The sequence below is a fragment of the Lutra lutra genome, chromosome 9, assembly GCF_902655055.1.
Source record: "Lutra lutra chromosome 9, mLutLut1.2, whole genome shotgun sequence".
Lineage (NCBI taxonomy): Eukaryota > Metazoa > Chordata > Mammalia > Carnivora > Mustelidae > Lutra > Lutra lutra.
In genome coordinates this window covers 117,468,737-117,486,926 of record NC_062286.1, presented here as the reverse complement: position 1 = coordinate 117,486,926, position 18,190 = coordinate 117,468,737, and the positions used below count along the sequence as shown (strand labels likewise).

At 52.1% G+C, this 18,190-nt stretch overlaps 1 protein-coding gene across 5 annotated transcripts; it reads right to left on the bottom strand.

Moving 5' to 3' along the window:
* Positions 1-3,548: 3,548 nt before the first annotated feature.
* On the bottom strand, positions 3,549-13,705 carry LOC125109679 (cytochrome c oxidase subunit 4 isoform 2, mitochondrial). Of its 5 annotated transcripts, none has more exons than XM_047746813.1 (5): positions 11,676-11,712; positions 8,606-8,676; positions 7,073-7,237; positions 5,479-5,610; positions 3,549-3,790 (listed from the first exon to the last, which is right to left on the bottom strand). In XM_047746813.1, exons 2-5 carry the CDS (start codon positions 8,634-8,636, stop codon positions 3,654-3,656), a joined length of 465 nt encoding a protein of 154 aa, XP_047602769.1. In that variant the 5' UTR covers positions 8,637-8,676; positions 11,676-11,712; the 3' UTR covers positions 3,549-3,653. The 5 variants fall into 5 exon arrangements, with proteins under 5 accessions (XP_047602769.1, XP_047602767.1, XP_047602768.1 ...); XM_047746811.1 differs by having other exon boundaries at positions 8,606-8,687; positions 11,676-11,706; XM_047746812.1 differs by lacking the exon at positions 11,676-11,712 and adding an exon at positions 9,792-9,894.
* Positions 13,706-18,190: the final 4,485 nt, after the last annotated feature.

Genomic DNA, 18,190 nt, shown 5'->3' with positions numbered 1-18,190 from the left:
GCGTAGGGCACTCTGCTCAGCAGGGAGCCTGCTTCCCGTCCTCTCTCTCTGCCTGCCTCTCTGCCTACTTGTGATCTCTGTCTGTCAAATAAATAAATAAAATCTTTAAAAAAAAAAAAAAGCACTTTCTTGAACAAGCTGCATGAAGTCAATTTTATTCTTCTTCAGTCTATTGTTTTATAACGAAACTTAAGTTCTTTCTAATGTTTGCTATTATAAATTTAATTTTACAAAATTATTTCTTCATTGCAATCAACTTGGCTTCATGGAGTGAATGCCACCATGAGAGTGTGATTCTTCTCTCAGTCATGTTTATCCACATCTGATTTCTCCGGTTTTCTGCCATTGTGCATTATCGGCTGTTGTCCATTATTTCCATCTGGTCCGATTTTTCAGGTCGAACTGCATGATCTAAATGTCAAAATGTTCTTGTCTGTTTGAATTTTAGTCAATATTCAATTAAATGTGGTCAGTTTTAGCCTCTATCGACATAATTTTGTGTTGGTTGGTTGTTTTTTTTTTTTAAGATTTTATTTATTTATTTGACAGAGAGAGAACGCGCGCACACAAGCAGGGAGAACAGCAAGCAGGAGGGCGACAGGGCTCAATCCCAGGACCCTGGGATCATGACCTGAGCCAAAGGCAGATGCTTAACGACTGAGCCACCCAGGGACCCCTGTGTTGATTGTTTCTACCCCATGAGTGATGGGATGTAGCATTCGCTCACAGTTCTGCCTTTTCCCCACTCCACATTCATCACGTGTACTCAGATGGAGGATATTTCTCTGCCCGCTGATGTTGGGCTTGGCTGTGGGTGGGCAAACTGTATTTTCCAAAGATGGTCACAACAGCATCTCCCATCTCATATGCATCTTACGTCTCTCATTGTGACCATCACGCCAGGAAATCTATGCCCTCTCCCTCTTGAACGTGGGAACTTGGTGAGTGCCTGGACCAACAGCATTCAGCAGAAGTGATGCTATGTGTCTTCTGAGGCTAGACCATGAAGATGCAGTATGCTTCCTTCTTGTTCTCTTGGAATTCTTACTCTTGGAACCCATCCGCCATGTTCCAAGGTAGTGCAAACTAGCCCACACAGAGAGACCACCTGGGGAAGCCACAAAATAAGGATGTCTGGTTGACAGCGCCAACTGAGCTGTCTGGCTCAGGTTAATGCTCAGCCAGCATCAACCACCAGAGTGAAAACACCCCCAGAAGATTCTGTCCACTGCCTTTTGAGTGTTTCCAGCTGAGACCTCAAACATTCTAGAACAGAAGCAAAGAGTAATGACTGGATTCCTGACCTACAGAATTGGTGAGCATAATACAATGGCTGTTTTTTGTTTTTTTGTTTTTTGTTTTTATTTTAAAGATTTTATTTATTTATTTGACAGAGAGAGAGATCACAAGTAGGCAGAGAGACAGGCAGAGAGGGGGGGGGGGGGATGCAGGCTTCCCGCTGAGCAGAGAGCCCGATATGGGGCTCGATCCCAGGACCCTGAGATCATGACCTGAGCTGAAGGCAGTGGCTTAATCCACTGAGCCACCCAGGCCCCCCTACAATGGCTGTTTTATGCCACTAAGTTTTGGGGTAGTTTGTAAGGTAGCACTAGTAACCGGAACACCATAGGACTTGCTTTGACCAGTAGAACGTGGTGCTGATTCTCTGTGTGCTCTATCTGAGCCCGGCCATTAAGAGCATCCTGGGTCTCTAGTCATTCCCCTGCCCCCTCAGGGGTCTTTGACTTCCACCAAGAGGAGAAAATGCCCTAGGTGCCCGATGCTCCCAGAACAAGGAGACAATGGAATAATTTTGAACCCAACTGTTACGGGCTGAGTCATGTCTCGCAAATCCATACACTTAAGACTTAAGTCCTAACCTCCAGAACCTCAGCATGTAGTGGTTTGGGGGGATAGGGTCTTTAAAGAGGCAATGAAGATAAAATGAAGCCTTTACGAAAGGCCCTAACCCAATCGGACGGGCATGTTTATAAGCAGAGGAAATCTGAACACCAAGAGACACCAGGGACGCACATATGCACGGAGGAAAGTACCATGAGGATGTAGCAAGAATGTGGCTATTAGCAAACCAAAGACAGACATCAGAAGCAACCAATCCTGCAAAACCTTGATCTTGGACTTCTAGCCTCCAGAACTGTGAGAAAATACATTTCTGTTGTTTAAGCCACTCAGCCAGTGGTATTTTGTTATGCCAGCCTGTGATAGTTTTATAATAAGAAATTTATAAAAGAAATTATAAAAGAATTTATAATAAGAAATACATAAATTTGCTCTTCGTCCAGTTTCTGGCACAGAGCTCTTAATATCCTTGGAATTTGCTAAGTAATCAGAGCAAGGAAGGAGACGCTTCTTATGTTAACAAGGTGACTTTTGGGCTCCACCTAAGGATTTCCCAGAGGACAAACCCTGCGGTTAGAGGGTTGAACTTTGAATCCCACAGCTGCACAACCACCCTGCCCCAAGTCCAGGAAGAGAGAGACTGGAGGTTGAATCATTCTGCAAAGGCCAATGATTTAATCAATCGTGGTTCTTTCTGTAAGGAAGACTACATAAAACCCCCAAAGGACAGGTTTTTTGGAGAGTTCCTGGGTTGGTGAACACGTGGAGATGCAGGGAGAGCAGTGCCTGGAGGGGGCAGGGTAATTCTTTGGTTTTCCCCATGCCTTGCCCTCTGCATTTCTTCCATCTGGCTGTTCCTGAGTTCTGTCCTTTTGTAAGAAACTGGTAATCCAGTGAATAATCCTGAGTTCTGAGAGCTGTGTTAGTAAACTAATCAAACCAAGGGATCAGTTTGTGGAATCCTCTGATTTCTAGCCAGTCAGTCAGAAGCACAGGTAACTTGGGCTGGGGACTGGTGTCTAAAAGTCGGGGGCAGGGCTTCTGGTAGGACGGAACCCTTAACCTGTGATGCTATTTCCGAATTGCATGTCGGAATTGAGTTGAATTTTCATACATCCAAGTGGTGTCGGGAGCTGAACATGAAACCCAACACAAGGTTTCCATCCCAAGACCCTGAGGTCATGACCTGAGCCAAAACCAAGAGTCAGACACTTAACCAACTGAGCCACCCAGGCACACCTTAATTCTGTCCCTTTATCCTGCTTTGTTTTGTTTCCTTATAGCACTCATTACATATTCATTTTTCTGTCTCCCTCCATAAAAGAATGCCTCCTCTATGGGCCCAGAGACTTGGTCTTATTCACTGCTGCATCCCCATGGCCTGGCATAGTAGTACCTGGCATACAGCAGGTGCTCAGTAAATATTTGTTAATAATTGAATAAGTCCGTGCCTTTGCTCAAGCCACTCCCTCCACCTGGAATACCTTCCCTTCTCCTTCCTCCCTTTCCTAATGCCGCAGATCCCTTAAGACTAAAACCTAGCTCCTATTCCTCCAGGAAGCCCTCCATGACTGGCTGGGCTCTGGGCCCCTGGAAAGTGGCTTATTCCTGCCCTTCCTTCACCCCAGTACTCAATCTTAGGTATAGTTTAAGGTTCGTGCCAAGTAAAGACTGAGGTAGAGACTGAAGACAGAAGAGAACAGGCCTGCTTTATTGGCATTAAGGAGAGGAAAGGGCCCTCCACAGGCTCTAGGCCGGAGTGGAGCTGCAGGGAGGTCAGCCCTGATGCCGCATCACTTCTTCCACTCCTTCTTCTCATAGTCCCACTGGGAGGCCAGGCCTTGCACGGGGTTGCCCTTCATATCCAGGATACGCTGGAGCTGTTGGGCCTTCCACTCATCCGTCAGGGTGATGGGCTTCTTTGGAAACACTGCGGGGAAGACATGGGGTGGGGGCAAGGGTGACTCGGGACCCTGCAAGTCCTCCACCCTGTCCCCCTGAGCCAGGGTCTCCAGTCACAGGGTTAGGATGCCTTGCACTGAGGACCCCACTTCCACCCTGTCTGTCCCCCCTCCAAACTCCCTGCTAAAGCTTCATTGCAGGGACCTTTGAGTTCTGGTCCCAGCTCTGCCTTTGACTCACTGGGAATTGGGCCAAGCTCCTTCCCCTTTCTGAGCCCACTTCCTTACCTTATGGGCCAATGGAATAGGAGCACTGATTCAAATTACAATTACTGAGTTTGCTCCCACGGACTGGGAAGGGCCCAGGATGAGACGGTTTCTTTTGCTTCCTAAGGGGGTTGGAAGTAGGAGGTGAGGAAGGGGTGTTCACTTTAAAAATCTGAAGAGGGCAGTTAGTTTGCTAAAAGGCTGGGGTACTCAAGAGGCATTTTAGGTGCCTTGACTTGTGTGTATGAGGGACTGTGGGCCTCCCCACCCAGCTCAGACTTGACTTCCTGGTCCATCTGCTCTAAGGCTGACTCAGCTTGTCAGACCTCTTCACTGGGACTTCCTATCCCACTGGGTGGGAAAGAAGGAAAAGATCTTTATGGCACCTGTCAGCACCAAACACTGGGCTAGACTAGAATTCTTCCCAAAGTCTCCCTCATTTCTTCCTCATGCAAGGCAGGAATTCCCATCACACTCTCACAGAAAAAGAAAGATGAGGCTGTTGGAGGTGAAAAGCTGGGGCACAGGCTGCCAGTTCTTCCTCCAACATCCCGGTCCCTTCTGGAGCAGTGCTTCCTAAAGCTGAGTGGGCATCAGAATGACTTGGAGAGCTTGTTAAAACACAGATGGTTGGGCTCCCTCTCACAGTATCTGACTTAGTAGATCCAGACTGGGGCTGAGAATTTGCATTTCTGAGCATTCCCAAATGATGATGTTGGTCCAGGGACCACACCTGGAGCGTCACTCTTCCATAGTCATAAGCCATTAGCTGGGCATGGGACCAGCTAGCTAAAAACTACATTTCCCAATTTCCTTTGTGGCTAGACATGGTCATGTGATCATTTCTAGCCAACAGGAGGTGAGCAGAAGGGATGTGGGCAACTTCTGGACCTTAAAGAGGAGGGGCATCCCTTGCCCTGTTCTTGGCTTAGAAGGTAGGCCTTCAAGGCTGGAGCTGAAGCGGCCATCTCATATGGCAAGAAGGAAGCCACACAGCAAGGACAGCCATGCAACACCATAGAAGGAGCCTGACATTTCAGTCTCCATACTCTCCCTGGCCTTTTTTGTGAGAGGAATAAAACCTATATCTTGTTTAAGCTCTCCTATGTTGGAGACTCTGTGATGGAAAAATTAATGGTTACTAACAGCAATCAGTAACAGCTCCATTCCTGATAATGTGCCAGGCACTGGCTTACAGCCATTAAATCCTCAAAAGAACCCTGTGATGTGGGCACTATTATTTTCATTTTACAGATGAAGGAATTGAGACCCAGAGAAGTAGAGCTCCTGCATCCCAACCCAGGCAGCCATGCTCTGCCCTTCACCCTGGAGGACTTTTCAAAACTCTGCAGATGAGTGCCAGGATAGTCGCCCTGTAAGAGCTGGGCTGGTGGCTCTGACCACAAGGGCATGGCCCAGGGCTCTAGCAAGGTGAGGGATTGCCACTCACCATAGACCCGCTGCCACCAAATCATCAGAGCTGTGAATCCAAAAAAGAAGAAAACACAGCCCATCACTGTCTTCCACTCGTTGGAGCGACGGTTCATCTCTGCGAAGGTCTCGTGGAACTGAAGGCGGTACACTGGAGGCAGAGGAGGGGTGGGGAAGGAGGGGCCTCATGTGTATCCATTCCCAAGACCCTGGGCCAAGTCTTGGCCTCAGGGATCCCCAGCCTCCCCACTCTTGCAGCAGAGGCTGTCCATTCAGCAAATTATTATGGAGCATCCCCTTTAGGCAAAGCATGGCCAGGAGCAGGCTCCAAATATCAGAGTTGTTTAGGGGAACTTCTGGTGGGCAGGACACATCCCTCCCGTTTCCCAGGGTCAGGTCCCCGCCCTCCCACCCACCTTACCTGCCTTTCTGCTCCACCTCCCCACACCACTCAGTGATACCCAAGACAGTCCATGCTTTCCTGCTTCCGTATCTCTCCCCATGCTGTTCCCACTGCTAGGCGACACCCTCCTCCTCACCATTCAAGGCCAACCAGAACATGCCCTCCTCTGCAAGGCCCACCAGGATTCCATCTATCTCTCTTTCGAGTCCTCACAACCCCCTGGACACACCTCACCCTAGACACAGCCTGTGTTACAGTTTTCCGAGTCTGTGTCCATTCCCTCATTGAACTGGGAGCCCTGGGCCAATGGCAAGAACCATCAAGGTGATTCACTCCTGTGTCCCCAGCATCACCTAGCATCTGGCTGTGCACAAAGAGCTGATTGAATAAAAGAATAAACAAACAGGGGGGGCGCCTGGGTGGCTCAGTGGGTTAAGCCGCTGCCTTCGGCTCAGGTCATGATCTCAGGGTCCTGGGATCGAGCCCCGCATCGGGCTCTCTGCTCAATGGGGAGCCTGCTTCCCCCTCTCTCCCTGCCTGCCTCTCTGCCTACTTGTGATCTCTCTCTGTCAAATAAATAAATAAAATCTTAAAAAAAAAAACTTTAAATAAAAAAACAAACAAACAAACAAACAAACAGGGGCACCTGGGTGGCTCAGTGGGTTAAGCCACTGCCTTCAGCTCAGGTCATGATCTCAGGGTCCTGGGATGGAGCCCCGCATCGGGCTCTCTGCTCAGCAGGAAGCCTGCTTCCCTTCCTCTCTCTCTGCCTGCCTCTCTGCCTACTTGTGATCTCTCTCTGTCAAATAAATAAATAAAATCTTAAAAAGAAAAAAGAATAAACAAACAAATGATGAACTTCACCCCTCAGATCAGGTATTTGGGGATTTCTGGCTGTCTTGGGTAGCAGTCTTTCTCTCTTTCTTTCTTTCTTTTTTAAGATTTTATTTATTTATATATTTACTTACTTATTTACTTATTTATTTTAGAGAGAGGTGGGGGAGAGGTAGAGGGGAAGGGAGAGGGAGAGGGAATCTCAAGCAGTTGCAGGGCTCGATCTCACGACCCTAAGATCATGACCTCAGCATGGGAGGCTGTGACCTGTGCCAAAACCAAGAGTCGGACCCTTAAGTGACTGAGCCACCCAGGTGCCCTTTTCAGAGTCACCGCCCAGCCCACTCTGCCCAGCCAGCCCCACCCTGACACCTACAGGCCACCTTCTCAGCGTGGCTCAGCTGGGTCCAGCTGCCCTTCTCCTTCTCCTTCAGGGCCCGCTGCTCAGCGTTGAGCTCTGTGCAGAAGGGCTCATCGGGCATGGGGTAGGAGCGCTGGGCATGGTAGTTGGTGTAGGGCGGCATCTTCCCTTCGCGGTGGGCTGCAGGGGCAATGGAAGAGCTGAATTCAGGCTGCCCCTGGGACATCCCAGCTCTCCCCATAATATTTAGGAAAAAAGAAAAAAAAAAAAGGCTGCATTTACTGAGCACTTACAGTGGGCCAGGAGCCATTCCCAGGCCTTTGGGGGAGTTGACTCATTTACTCCGCATCACTCTGAGCCCGGTCAGACTGTTCTCTCCGTTTTACAGATGGAGAAACTGAACAGCTAAGTGACTGAAACTCACAGAGCAACAAGGAGCATGGCCAGAGCCGTGATTCAGCCTCTTTGGCTTCAAATTTCATGCTCTCTGGTTGGATTGGATGTGAGGCGGGCATGTCAGGCAAAGGCAGTGGGTGGACAAAGACCGAGTGAGATAAACCAAGATGGCAGACGTGGAACCGCGTTGCAAGCTGTAGAGCGCTGTGCACATGCCTCTGACCGGGGTCAAGGGCACACCTTTGGAGTCAGCTGGGTTTGAGCCCCAGTTCCGCCCACCCCAGCTCCAGCATGCCCCTCGACTTCACTGCGCCTCAATGTCCTCCTCTGGAAAGTGGGGACAATAGGAGAAACTACCTCACCCTGCTGTGGGAAGTTTCAAGGTACTATACTCGAAAGGGTATACACAGGAGGCGCTCCCTAAGTTACACCGCTAGAGGTCGGTTTTCCTACTGGCTTCTTTTACTGCAAGCTTTCCCTGCCGGCTAAGCCCTCAAGGGCTCCGCGTGGGTGTCCAGGAGGTCCAGAGCAAGGCTGGGCACTGGGAGGGTCTTGATAAAGCTTGTGTTTATTGATACCAGAGATGCCCACACGGAAGGCATCGGTACTACCGCCAGGACGGCATGGGACTGTTTTGGCCCTTTTAATATGTAGGTCTATAGGCCTCAGTTTGTTCATCTGAGAAATGGAGACAGTAGCACAGCATCCGCCATACATGGCTGTCGTGAAGTCTAAATGTGTTAATCTGTGTGAAATGTTGATCACAACTTGGAGTACATAGTAAGGCCTCAATAACTTGTTATCTGTTGTTATTCTGGGTCCGGAAGGCCCTTCTGCTATTTGGTTGAAGTCTCTCCTGCTTTAGGTGCCTTTCTTCTAATTAGCATCTGGAAAGGAGATGCCAGGTCCTGTCAGTACCCTCTGCTTCAGGACACAAAGGCCTTAGGCGCCTGAGGTTTGGGGGATCAGGCCCTGAGGATGCTTCGAATGGAAGGGGTGTTGTCAAATGTGAGCTGCATGTCCTGGAGGCATGTGGTCCAGGACGGAGGAGTGGGACTGTGGGAAATGGTCTGGAGCAGGCCCAGAGCAGCCTGAAGGCAGGAGCCCACCCCTAGCCTCAGAGTTGGTCAGGGGTGGGCGTGCAGGTCTTACCGGCGCTTCCTGGGCTGTGGGTCCCCCGCATCCCAGGTCCTGTTTTCCTCAGCACCAAGCTCCAGGCAGCTCTGAAGAACATCTGTGTGTGTGTGTGAGCCCTGCCCCCACATTGCCCTCGCCCCTACCCATGTAGCCCACACAGAGAAACCCTTTTTCACAGGTGCTATGATGGTAGAGTCCCAGAACTTCAAGGTCACCCTCATGCCCCTGACTCTTGTACTTTTGTCTGCTATCCCTAAGGAGGTGGATGGGGATCCTAGACATTTGGAACCTCCCTCCTGGGACCTCAATTAACCTTCCAAGAAATGGGAGGAGGCCTAACTTCTGAGGCAAGCTCTCAACAATTTGGGGCTACGGGGCCTGGGTTCTGGTTCCAGCCCCAGCTTGGCCAGGCGAGCTGGGAACCCTCCCTCAGTGGTTTGCTCCCCATCCCAAAGGAAACTGAGTAGGGCTCCAGGTAGGGAGGGAGCAGGTCCCACGGCTAGGTCTTTTCCTCACAGGGCCATCTGCCAAGGTTTCTGCACAGAAGGTCTGGCCCTGACTCTTTCCCCCCTAATTGGCTGCCTACGTGCTCACAGAGCCCGCTCTGCTGAATCTGAAGGGGGCGGGGGGGGGGGGCGGTCACAGGCTGAGCCCAGCCCCCTACTCCCAGGAAAGTCTCAGGGTTTGGCATCCCGGGGAGGTTGGGGAGGGTGGGGGGAGGATTTGGGGGAGAATTTAGAGGAGAATAAGGACCAAACTGGGTCAGAGGGAGGAAAAGGAGCACACATCTTGGGAGAGGAAGGGAGTATCCCACTTCTGGAAAGAAAAAGGGCCCCTCACATCTGGGGAGAGGGAAGAGCACCCAATAATTAGAGACAAGGAGGGACTGTACCATGTGGAAGGGACTCCCACATCTGGGAAGAAAGGGCTCCCTATCATTGATAAGTAGGTGGGGGAGCCCCACATATAGTGAGAGGGAAAGAGTAATCTACATCCAGAGAAAGAGATGGCGTCCCACGCGCAGAAAGGAGCTAATTCCCGAGAAGTCCTTGACTCTGAGCCGCCAGAAACCCCCTAACCCTCTCCGATGGCAGGAACCATTCAGGCCCTGACTGGTGACGAAATTATGAAAGTTCGGGTCCAAGCCCCATCCCTCACCCGCGGGGCTCCGGCAGCCAAGCTCTCCCACCCACTCACTCACCTCGCGGCTCAGCGCCGAGGGCAACTTGGGTCTGCAGAGCGAGTAACGGAGACTGGGCCCACAGAAGGGCCAGAGCGCGGGGCGCCCGCCCCCGGGCCCGCCCCACTGCCTTTCCCAAGGCCAACCCCTGCGTGGGAACGTCCTGCCTCGGCGGGGCGTGGGAGCGCCCAACCTGAGTCCCTGGAGGCGCCCCGGCCCCCTGCCTGGGGAGGGAAACTGCGGAGTGATTCTTCTCCTCGATTTCTCCGCCCACGGGGGTCCTGTCTCTAGAGACCCCCAGCCGGCAGCGACGCAGCGACGGGGACTTAGGGGGCGGTGTGTCCTGGGCCGGCCCAGCCGTCGGAGTCTGTTAGTGGGAGTTGCTGATCACCCTGCCTCCGCACCTTTGTTCATTGCCGTTCTTGGCGCTTGGGATGCTTTCTTAGGGACTTGGCAGACCCAAGTGGCCAACTTTCCACCCCAGGCTCAACACCTCCTGCTCTGGGAAGCCCACAAGCATGTAGAATCTGGGAGCTGGTCTGTGGTGTACCACCTCACTCCCATGCCCCCCATACACGCGGGGGATGTGAAAAAAGCCTCCCTCTGGTGTTCGAATCTTAGCTGTGTGGCCCTCAACAAATGCCCCCCCCCCTTTTTTTTGTCAGAGAGAGAGGGAAAGCATAAGCAGGGGGAGCAGCAGGCAGAGGGAGAAGCAGGATTTCCGCAAGAAGCCAGATGCGGGACTCGATCCCAAGACTTTAGGACCTGAGAGAAAGGCAAGCACTTAACCAACTGAGCCACCCAGGCGTCCCAAACGGCCTAATTTCTGAGTTCTGGTTTTATTTTCTAGAAAAGGGAGCTGATATAGTTGTTTTAAAGACTAAATAAGTCAACAGAAAAGGTCAAGTATGTTTACTCGAGAATTATTTATTAAGAGTGTCTGTTGCTTACCAAGTTAAGTGCTTTGGGATATAGAGCCAAACAAAACCAAAACAACCCCTGAACTTTTAGGGCTCACAATCCAGTTCCAAGCAGAGAGAAAGGCCTGTGCAAAGGCCCAGAGGCCGAAAAACATAGGTGTGTTCAGAGAACAGAGAAGGACTGTCTTGGCCTGAGTGTGATAGGCAAAGAAGAGAGTTGGAAAGGGGCTGGACCTCATAGGCCATTGTATGGATCTTAGATTTTATTTTATTTTTTTTTTTAAGGATTTTATTTCTTTATTTGTCAGAGCAGGCAGAGAGGCAGGTAGAGGGAGAAGCAGGCTCCCCGCTGAGCAAGGAGCCCAACGTGGACCTTGATCCCAAGACCTTGATCCCAAAACCTGAGCTGAAGGCAGATGCTTAAACAACTGAGCCACCCAGGCGTCCCTTAGATTTTATTTTAAAGATGGGAGGCCACCAGAGGTAAGTATGGGAGTGATATAGTTAAATGGAACAGAGCGTGAGTTCAGGAAATGTGGTGTGGGATTGTTAAACTAATGGTGGACTGATGAGTGAAGGCTGTGGGTCCCTTCTGTGGCCTGGGTCCACAGCTTTCTATGTCTGCCAGCCCTGGGCCTATGAGATGTGTCCAATGCCCACCTGTCCTATGAGGCACACGGACCCACTCTAGCCAGTGTCTGGATGGAGGGGCTTAATCCCCAGTGGGTAGATGAGCCTAGAAGGGCGGAGACTCAGGGAAAGTGCTAGAGAGACTCTAGGGCAGGCAGGAAGTACATCTCCATTCTGAACTTCAGCGACAGACACAAAGTTGTGAGAAGGCAGTGTGGGAGTCTCCTGGATCTCCACGACATGAAACCCTCAGCTCCCAGGACTGGCCACGGCTACTCCTGGAAGCCACTCCTCCCTCTTCCCCATGACCAAGGGAATTTCGATTTGAGACACCCCCCCAAGAGGACAACCTTACCTCTTGGATGCTGACCAGGATGTCCTGAAGAATAGCCCTATGGACAAAGGACAAGGGAAGACGATCCTTCAGGCAAACTGGGGGGAGCATGCCTTAAGTCTTATCAGACCTTTCCAGGGGCAGGTGGGCATTGGTGGCACTGGAGTGAGCGGCTGATGTGTAGGTTCTGCTGCTGCCATTCTGGTGGTCAAGCTGTGCCATTTCTGGGCCTCAGTTTCCCCTCACAGAGCTTTGCAAGGAAAGGCATTTGGGGAATGTGACCCTCTGTTCTGCCCTGCCCTCTCCCACCACCGCCCTTCCGCCCCTCCCGCCTCTGGGGAACCCTAGGCCCCAGATGCTGGGTGATGCTATGATAAGGAACATCTGTAGGAGAAGCCGATCCCAGGCTGAGAATGAGGAGATGGAGATAGGCCTCAGGCAGCTCAAAATTGATTAATAAGGCGGCACAACCCCTTGCAGGGCAACCTGGGAATAGGCACGCTCCCCCATAAGGCAGGCCACTCAGGGGGCCCTGGCCATGGAGCAGGGGTCTTCCCTGAGAACCTTGGAGGGCACTGGAAGGGAGGGGCTCCCGATGGCGCATTGCAAGCTAGTTACTGCGATAGACCCTACAAGGAAATGCAGGCTGAGAGTGCATAAACAGCAGGAATGGGAGGTGAGAGGAATCTGTCCCTTTCCCACTGGCCCCGCTGCTGACCGTTCAGTGGAAGGCTACAGAAAAGGGGCTTTCACTCATTTTCTCAGATCCAGAGAGCCCCCGAGATTCTGCCAACACAAAAGACCTGAGCCACTGGCCTCAGCATCCTGCTGGTAGGACCCCTCTACCCCCACTCCACGCCAGCCTATTCAGGCTTTGGACAGGACCCACCTCCAGGACCCAGCCCAGAGAGAATACTGAGGAAGACCTAGGCCTCACGCAGGACCCAAAGGCGGAAATAGAAAAGGTGTTGGACAAAATGTCGGGGACCCTCTACCCCCACCTCTTGAATAAGGGGAGGTCTGGGACGGAAGGGACGGGGCCAGAGAGGTAGGGTAGTCGGAGTCTAGGACAGGGGGGGTGGGGGGGCGGTGGAGCGAGGGTGAGAGAGACTTACTCTCCGGGGTGGGAACTGCAGTGTAAGAACTGGGCCTGGGAACAAGGGGGAAACGGAGGCACAAAGGGGTTGGGGCTAGTTGGGCGGGCCAGGTGAACAGGGAAGGCATGGTCAGGATTGGAGGGCGAGGCCTATCCAGGTCTCCTGCAGGAAGGCAGGCTAAGCCCAAGGGCCTGGGATTCCAGAACCCTGAGGCCTGCGGGGGACAGGCTGCGCCTGCATGAGGATGCCCAGGCGGCAGTGCAGGTTCAGAAAATGACACGGGAAGACCCACAGCTCTAGGGGCCAGTCCAGAAAGCGCTTCCGCAACTGTGGGCAGGCGGGCCGGGTCATAACCAACGCTGAACCAGGGCTGCCACGGAGAAGGCCACTAATGGCGGGCATCTCGGACCTGGGAACAACGCCCTGAGTGGATTTCGCTGGGATGGGAAGGGACCGTTGGCCTGCAGGCGGAGGAAACCTCCTTCAGGCGGGTGTGACCTCTCGGCACCGCTCCTGCCCCAAAGCCCAAGCCTCCCGAGGAGGGCCCGGTGCTGAGGGTAGGATCTGGCTGGTGAAAGCCCAGAAGCAACGGCGACTGGCCCTCCACCTTGCACACGAAATGCGCGAAGCTCGCAGCGTTCAGCGGAAGAGGAATTTTTTGCCCAACTGCGGGAGCTCTGTTTTAGGCCGACCCCTCTGCCTGTCACTCCTGTCCCCTTAGCCCCGCCCCGGAGGCGTCAGTCCTCTCGTCCCGCCCACAAGCGGTCCTTCCTCCAGGTCTCGCCACCTGCCCTGTCACTCATACACTCATACTACGCGACGTACGTCCCGCGTCTCCTTTCCCGGCCTCGAGCTGCGGGTCACCCCTACCCAGCCCCTCGGACGATCTTTGTGCCCCCTTCCTGCAGGGCTCCACCTGGCGGCCCAGCGCGCCGCCATCTTCAGCCCGACCCTGAACTGTCAGTCACTGCCGGCCCCGCCCAGCCCGGCGGGCCTTCCGGGCTTTACCGGGTCGCTGGCATCGCCCCTACCCTGAGAGGCTCCGCCTCCATCGCTCGGCAGCCGGCCATCCGGACCCTGTCAGTGCGTCCGACCCTGCTTCACAAGCCACGCTAAACCCTTACCCTGGCCTCAGCCCTGCTCTTTCAGTCCTCTCCGGCCCCCCGCGCGGCGACCGCCTCCACTCCCTGGCCCTGCCCCAGCTGTCATCTTGCTCGGCGCCTCACGCTCCAGCCGCGCCCCCTCCCTGTCCGTCACTGAGGCCCCGCCCACAGCCCCCCTGACCCGCCCCCGAAGCCCGGCCCCGACCGTCACTCCTCTCTCCTCTCTGGCGCTCGCCCTCTCTAGCCTCACCCTGTTGGTGCCCCGGGCCCCGCCCCCGGCCCGCTCAGGTCCCGCGTGGCAGACTGTAGGGAAACAGGGCGGAGACCTGCGCAGAAGGCTGCGGACGCGGCGGAGGTGGCCCCAGCGCGGGACTGGCTCTGACCGCGGGAAGGGAGCCGGGAGGCCTCTCGTCCCCAGCGGGAAAAGGGGGTGAGGGTTCGTCAGAATTTGCTGCTGTGAAACCCCGGGGACTGGGTCCTCATCACCATCCCCTCACCTGGGCAAATATATGCAAACGCCTGGCAGACGACCCCCTAGCTAATATCTGGGGCGGTGAAGCTGGGCCCCCCGGAGGCCCACGTCTAGGATTCTAGTTCCAGCTCCATCCTCTGCTGGTTTCAGTCCCTCTTCCCCGCTTTCCCCCACCCCACCCCTCCATGGCCTCTGTTTCCACATCTTCACAATGTCAGTCAGACCCAATTCTGCTTATGGGCTGTGAGGGCTAATGCCATGGTCTGAGCCGGGATTCTCCCAGAGGCGCCCACACTAGTGACATATCAGCCAAGCTGTGGACGGAGCTATGGGTGGGGTGGGCACCGCCTCAGAGCAGAGCAGCAGCGTCACCACCAGGAAATTGTCTAACTTGGGAAAGGGCTAAGGCGGTGGGACCCTAGAGGCTTAGCGGGTCAGCCCAGTCCCGGGGTAGGCACAGATCCCTGCAGATCCTGCTCTGGGGCTCCACGCTAACCTAGAATGGTTTGCAGCTTCTGCCCGGGGTCTTTCAGGGCCTTCTATACCACAGGCCAAACAGGGTGCATAGAGCAGGGGGAGGGTCCTGGCCAAACCCAAAGACCTGGGCCCTTGTCTTCTCTGGGACATAACTGGCTCATGGGCATAGCCATATGGCCTCCTGATGTGGCCCAGGCATTTGTGGGGACAGCCTCATGGCCTCCTCAAACCTTCATTGGCACCCACTGGCCTCCTAGTATATTCCTTGGCCTGATGTTCAAGGTCTCCCTGCCAAGCTTTCCAAACACAACTCCCCCATCAGCCTCTCCTCTCCTACTGTGCCCCTGCCATGCTGCCCTTAGCTCTTGGAACACACTCTGCTCTTGCCCACAGCAGGGCCTCTGTAACTGCTCTCCCCTCTGCTGCCACGCTCTTCTCGCAAGAATGAGACTCGTTTATCCCCACTCTCATGTTCCCATGTGAGAAAGCTTTACTGGCCCAGGATCCACAGACCAAGCTATGCTCCACAAACAAGTTTGTCAGTACTTGTGGCCTCAACAATAGCTTCCGTTCCACCTGGCTCTTTTCACAATGTGACCTTGACACTCCTGCTATCAAGGCGGTGGGATCTATGTCCCCGTCCCTTGCACCTGGGTGTACCTTTGCAAGGGCCTTAGACGTAGAACATGGTGAACATGGTGCTCTGTGACCTCCAAAGCTAGATCCTGTAAGCACCACGTACTGATGCAGGACGCAGTTTTCAAACCGAGCCATGCTAGGAAGAAGCCAAATCAGCCCACGTGGAGAGAACATACAGAGAGGTCATCTGTAGGCGTTCTGGTTGGCAGACCAGCTTCGGTGCCTGCCCACAGCCAGCCTCAGCTTCTAGTCATGCACATCTCATGCCAGCCCCCAGCCATCACGGGCTCCCTCAGCCACCAAGTCTTCCCAGCTGAAACCCCAAACACTGTGACTCAGAGACGAGTCATCTCTGCTGTGACCTTTCTCAGTTCCTGCCCACAGGATCCAACAGGGTCAGACACTGCTTTACAGACTGAGTTTTCAGGTGTTTTTTTGTTTTTTTTAATAAAAATACTTATTTATTCACATAATCCCTACACCCAACATGGTGCTGGAACTCAGCACCCTAAGCTAAGAGTTGAGCGGTCTTCCGACTGAGCCAGCCAGATGCCCCTCAGGCGGTTTATGGGCAGTAGTAACTGTAATAGGAATCGAATGTTATTTTGTTATTTTGTTTTTTTTTTAAGACTTTATTTATTTGACAGACAGAGATCACAAGTAGGCAGAGAGGCAGACAGAGAGAGAGGAGGAAGCAGGCTCCCCGCCGAGCAGAGAGCCTGATGTGGGACTCGATCCCAGGACCCTGAGATCATGACTCGAGCCGAAGGCAGAGGCTTAACCCACTGAGCCACCCAGGCGCCCCTCGAATGTTATTTTGATTTCCATGTACTTGACCCCTCATGTGATGCGGCTGTTTCAGAACTTAGGCAAGAAAGAGGATGTTAAGTATTGACACCCCAAGCCCAACCATTATCTTCTGAGTTTCAGCCCAAACGTCACCTCCAAGAGACTATCCCTGACATTATGGAAAGTGCCCTTCCTCATCAGTCTACATCTATTTTTTTCCTAGCACTTTTTGTTTCCCAAGAGTACACACAGAAACTCACAGCCTTTGTGGCCTGTGTATTCTACACACCAGGCCTGTTCCCTCACGTCCCTCCACTTCCAGGACTGGGATGAAGTGGGATCTGGTGGTGCCATGACTGAACGTTTGGGTCCCCTCAAAATTCATATGTTAAACCCAACCCCCAGTACGAGGCATTTGGAGGTGAAGCCTCCAGAAGGTGATAAGTCCTGATGGTGGAAACCTCATGAAAGGGATTAGGACCCTTACAAAAGAGATCCCAGAGTGTTTCCTCTTCCCTTCTGCCCTGTGAGGTTGCAATTAAGAAGCCTACTGTCTATGAACAGGGAAGCCGGCTCTCATCAAATATGCTATCTGCTAGCACCTTGATCTTGGACTTCCAGCTTCTGGAACTGTGAGGAACAAATGCCTGTTGTATGTAAGCCCTATGGTATCTATGGTATTTTGTGAGAGCAGCCTGATTGGACTAAGACAGGCTGTTAGGTTGATACCCCCAATTTCATTTTTATTGGTGCTATTGTAAATGCTACTTTAAAAAATATTTCCGCTTTACAGTTGTTCACTGCTATTATATAGAAATGCAATTGACTTTTGTATGTTGACCTTAGAGCCTATGACCCTGTAAAATTCATTTATTGGTTCTATTCGTTTGCTGGGGCTGCCATAACAAAATACCATAGACTGGGCAGCTAAAACAGAAGAAATGTATTGTCTCACAGTGCTGGAAGCTAGAAGTCCAAAATCAAGGTGTCCACAGCTTTGCTTCCTTCTGGCATCTGTGAGGAAAAGCCTCCTTGGTTTATGGCTGGTTGTCTCCTTCTGGTGTCTCTTAATATTGTCTATGAGGGTCTCTGTGTCCAAATTCCCCCTTTTTATAAGGAGACCTATCGCAATGATCTTTCAAGACCCAGCTTTCGGTTTCAACATTTCTCCTTGTCCAGTATCATTGATTTCTGCTCCTGTGGACTTGATTTGGTTTTTCTTTTTGTGGTTCCTGAAGGTGGAAGCTTGTATTATTGATTTGAGACCCTCTTTTCTCATATAAGTATTTAATGCCATAAAATTCACTCTTAGCTCTATTTTAAGTGCCTCTCACAAATTTTGTTATGTTACATTTTCATTTTAATTTGGCTCAAAACATTTTCTAATTTCTCTGGAAACTTCTCTGACCCACGGGTTATTTAGAAGTGTGCTGTTCAGTTTCCAAATATTTGGGTTTTTCTCCAGATATCTTTCAGTTCCTGATTCCTAATTTAATTGCTCTATGATCAGAGACTATACTCTGTATCATTTAAATTTTTAAACATTTGTTCAATATAAAAGACCCAGAGCTCCCTGCTCAGTGGAATGCTTCTTCCTCTCCCTCTGCTCCTCCCTGCTCCGATCATGTTCTCCCTCTCTCTCTCTCTCTCTCAAATAAATAAATAAAATCTTTAAAAAATAAAAATAAAGGGGTGCCTGGGTGGCTCAGTGGGTTAGGGCCTCTGCCTTCGGCTCGGGTCATGGTCCCAGGGTCCTGGGATCGAGCCCCACATCGGGCTCCTTGCTTGGCGGGGAGCCTGCTTCCTCCTCTCTCTCTGCCTGTCTCTCTGCCTGCTTGTGATCTCTGTCTGTCAAATAAATAAAATCTTTAAAAAATAAATAAATAAAATAAAAATAAAAATCTTTAATAAAAAATAAAATAAAAGGCCCATAATATTGTCTGTCTTGGTGAATGTCCC

Bases quoted from the DNA above. Each gene is read 5' to 3' on its own strand.
- LOC125109679 (XM_047746811.1), bottom strand. From the start codon at position 8,687: ATGTTCTTCAGAGCTGCCTGGAGCTTGGTGCTGAGGAAAACAGGACCT. The intron at 5,611-7,072 runs GTAGGTGTCAGG...CTCTGCCTCCAG, and splicing joins CCACGCTGAGAAGGTGGCCT to TGTACCGCCTTCAGTTCCAC. The intron at 3,791-5,478 runs GTGAGTGGCAAT...TCTTCCCCGCAG, and splicing joins TTGGTGGCAGCGGGTCTATG to TGTTTCCAAAGAAGCCCATC.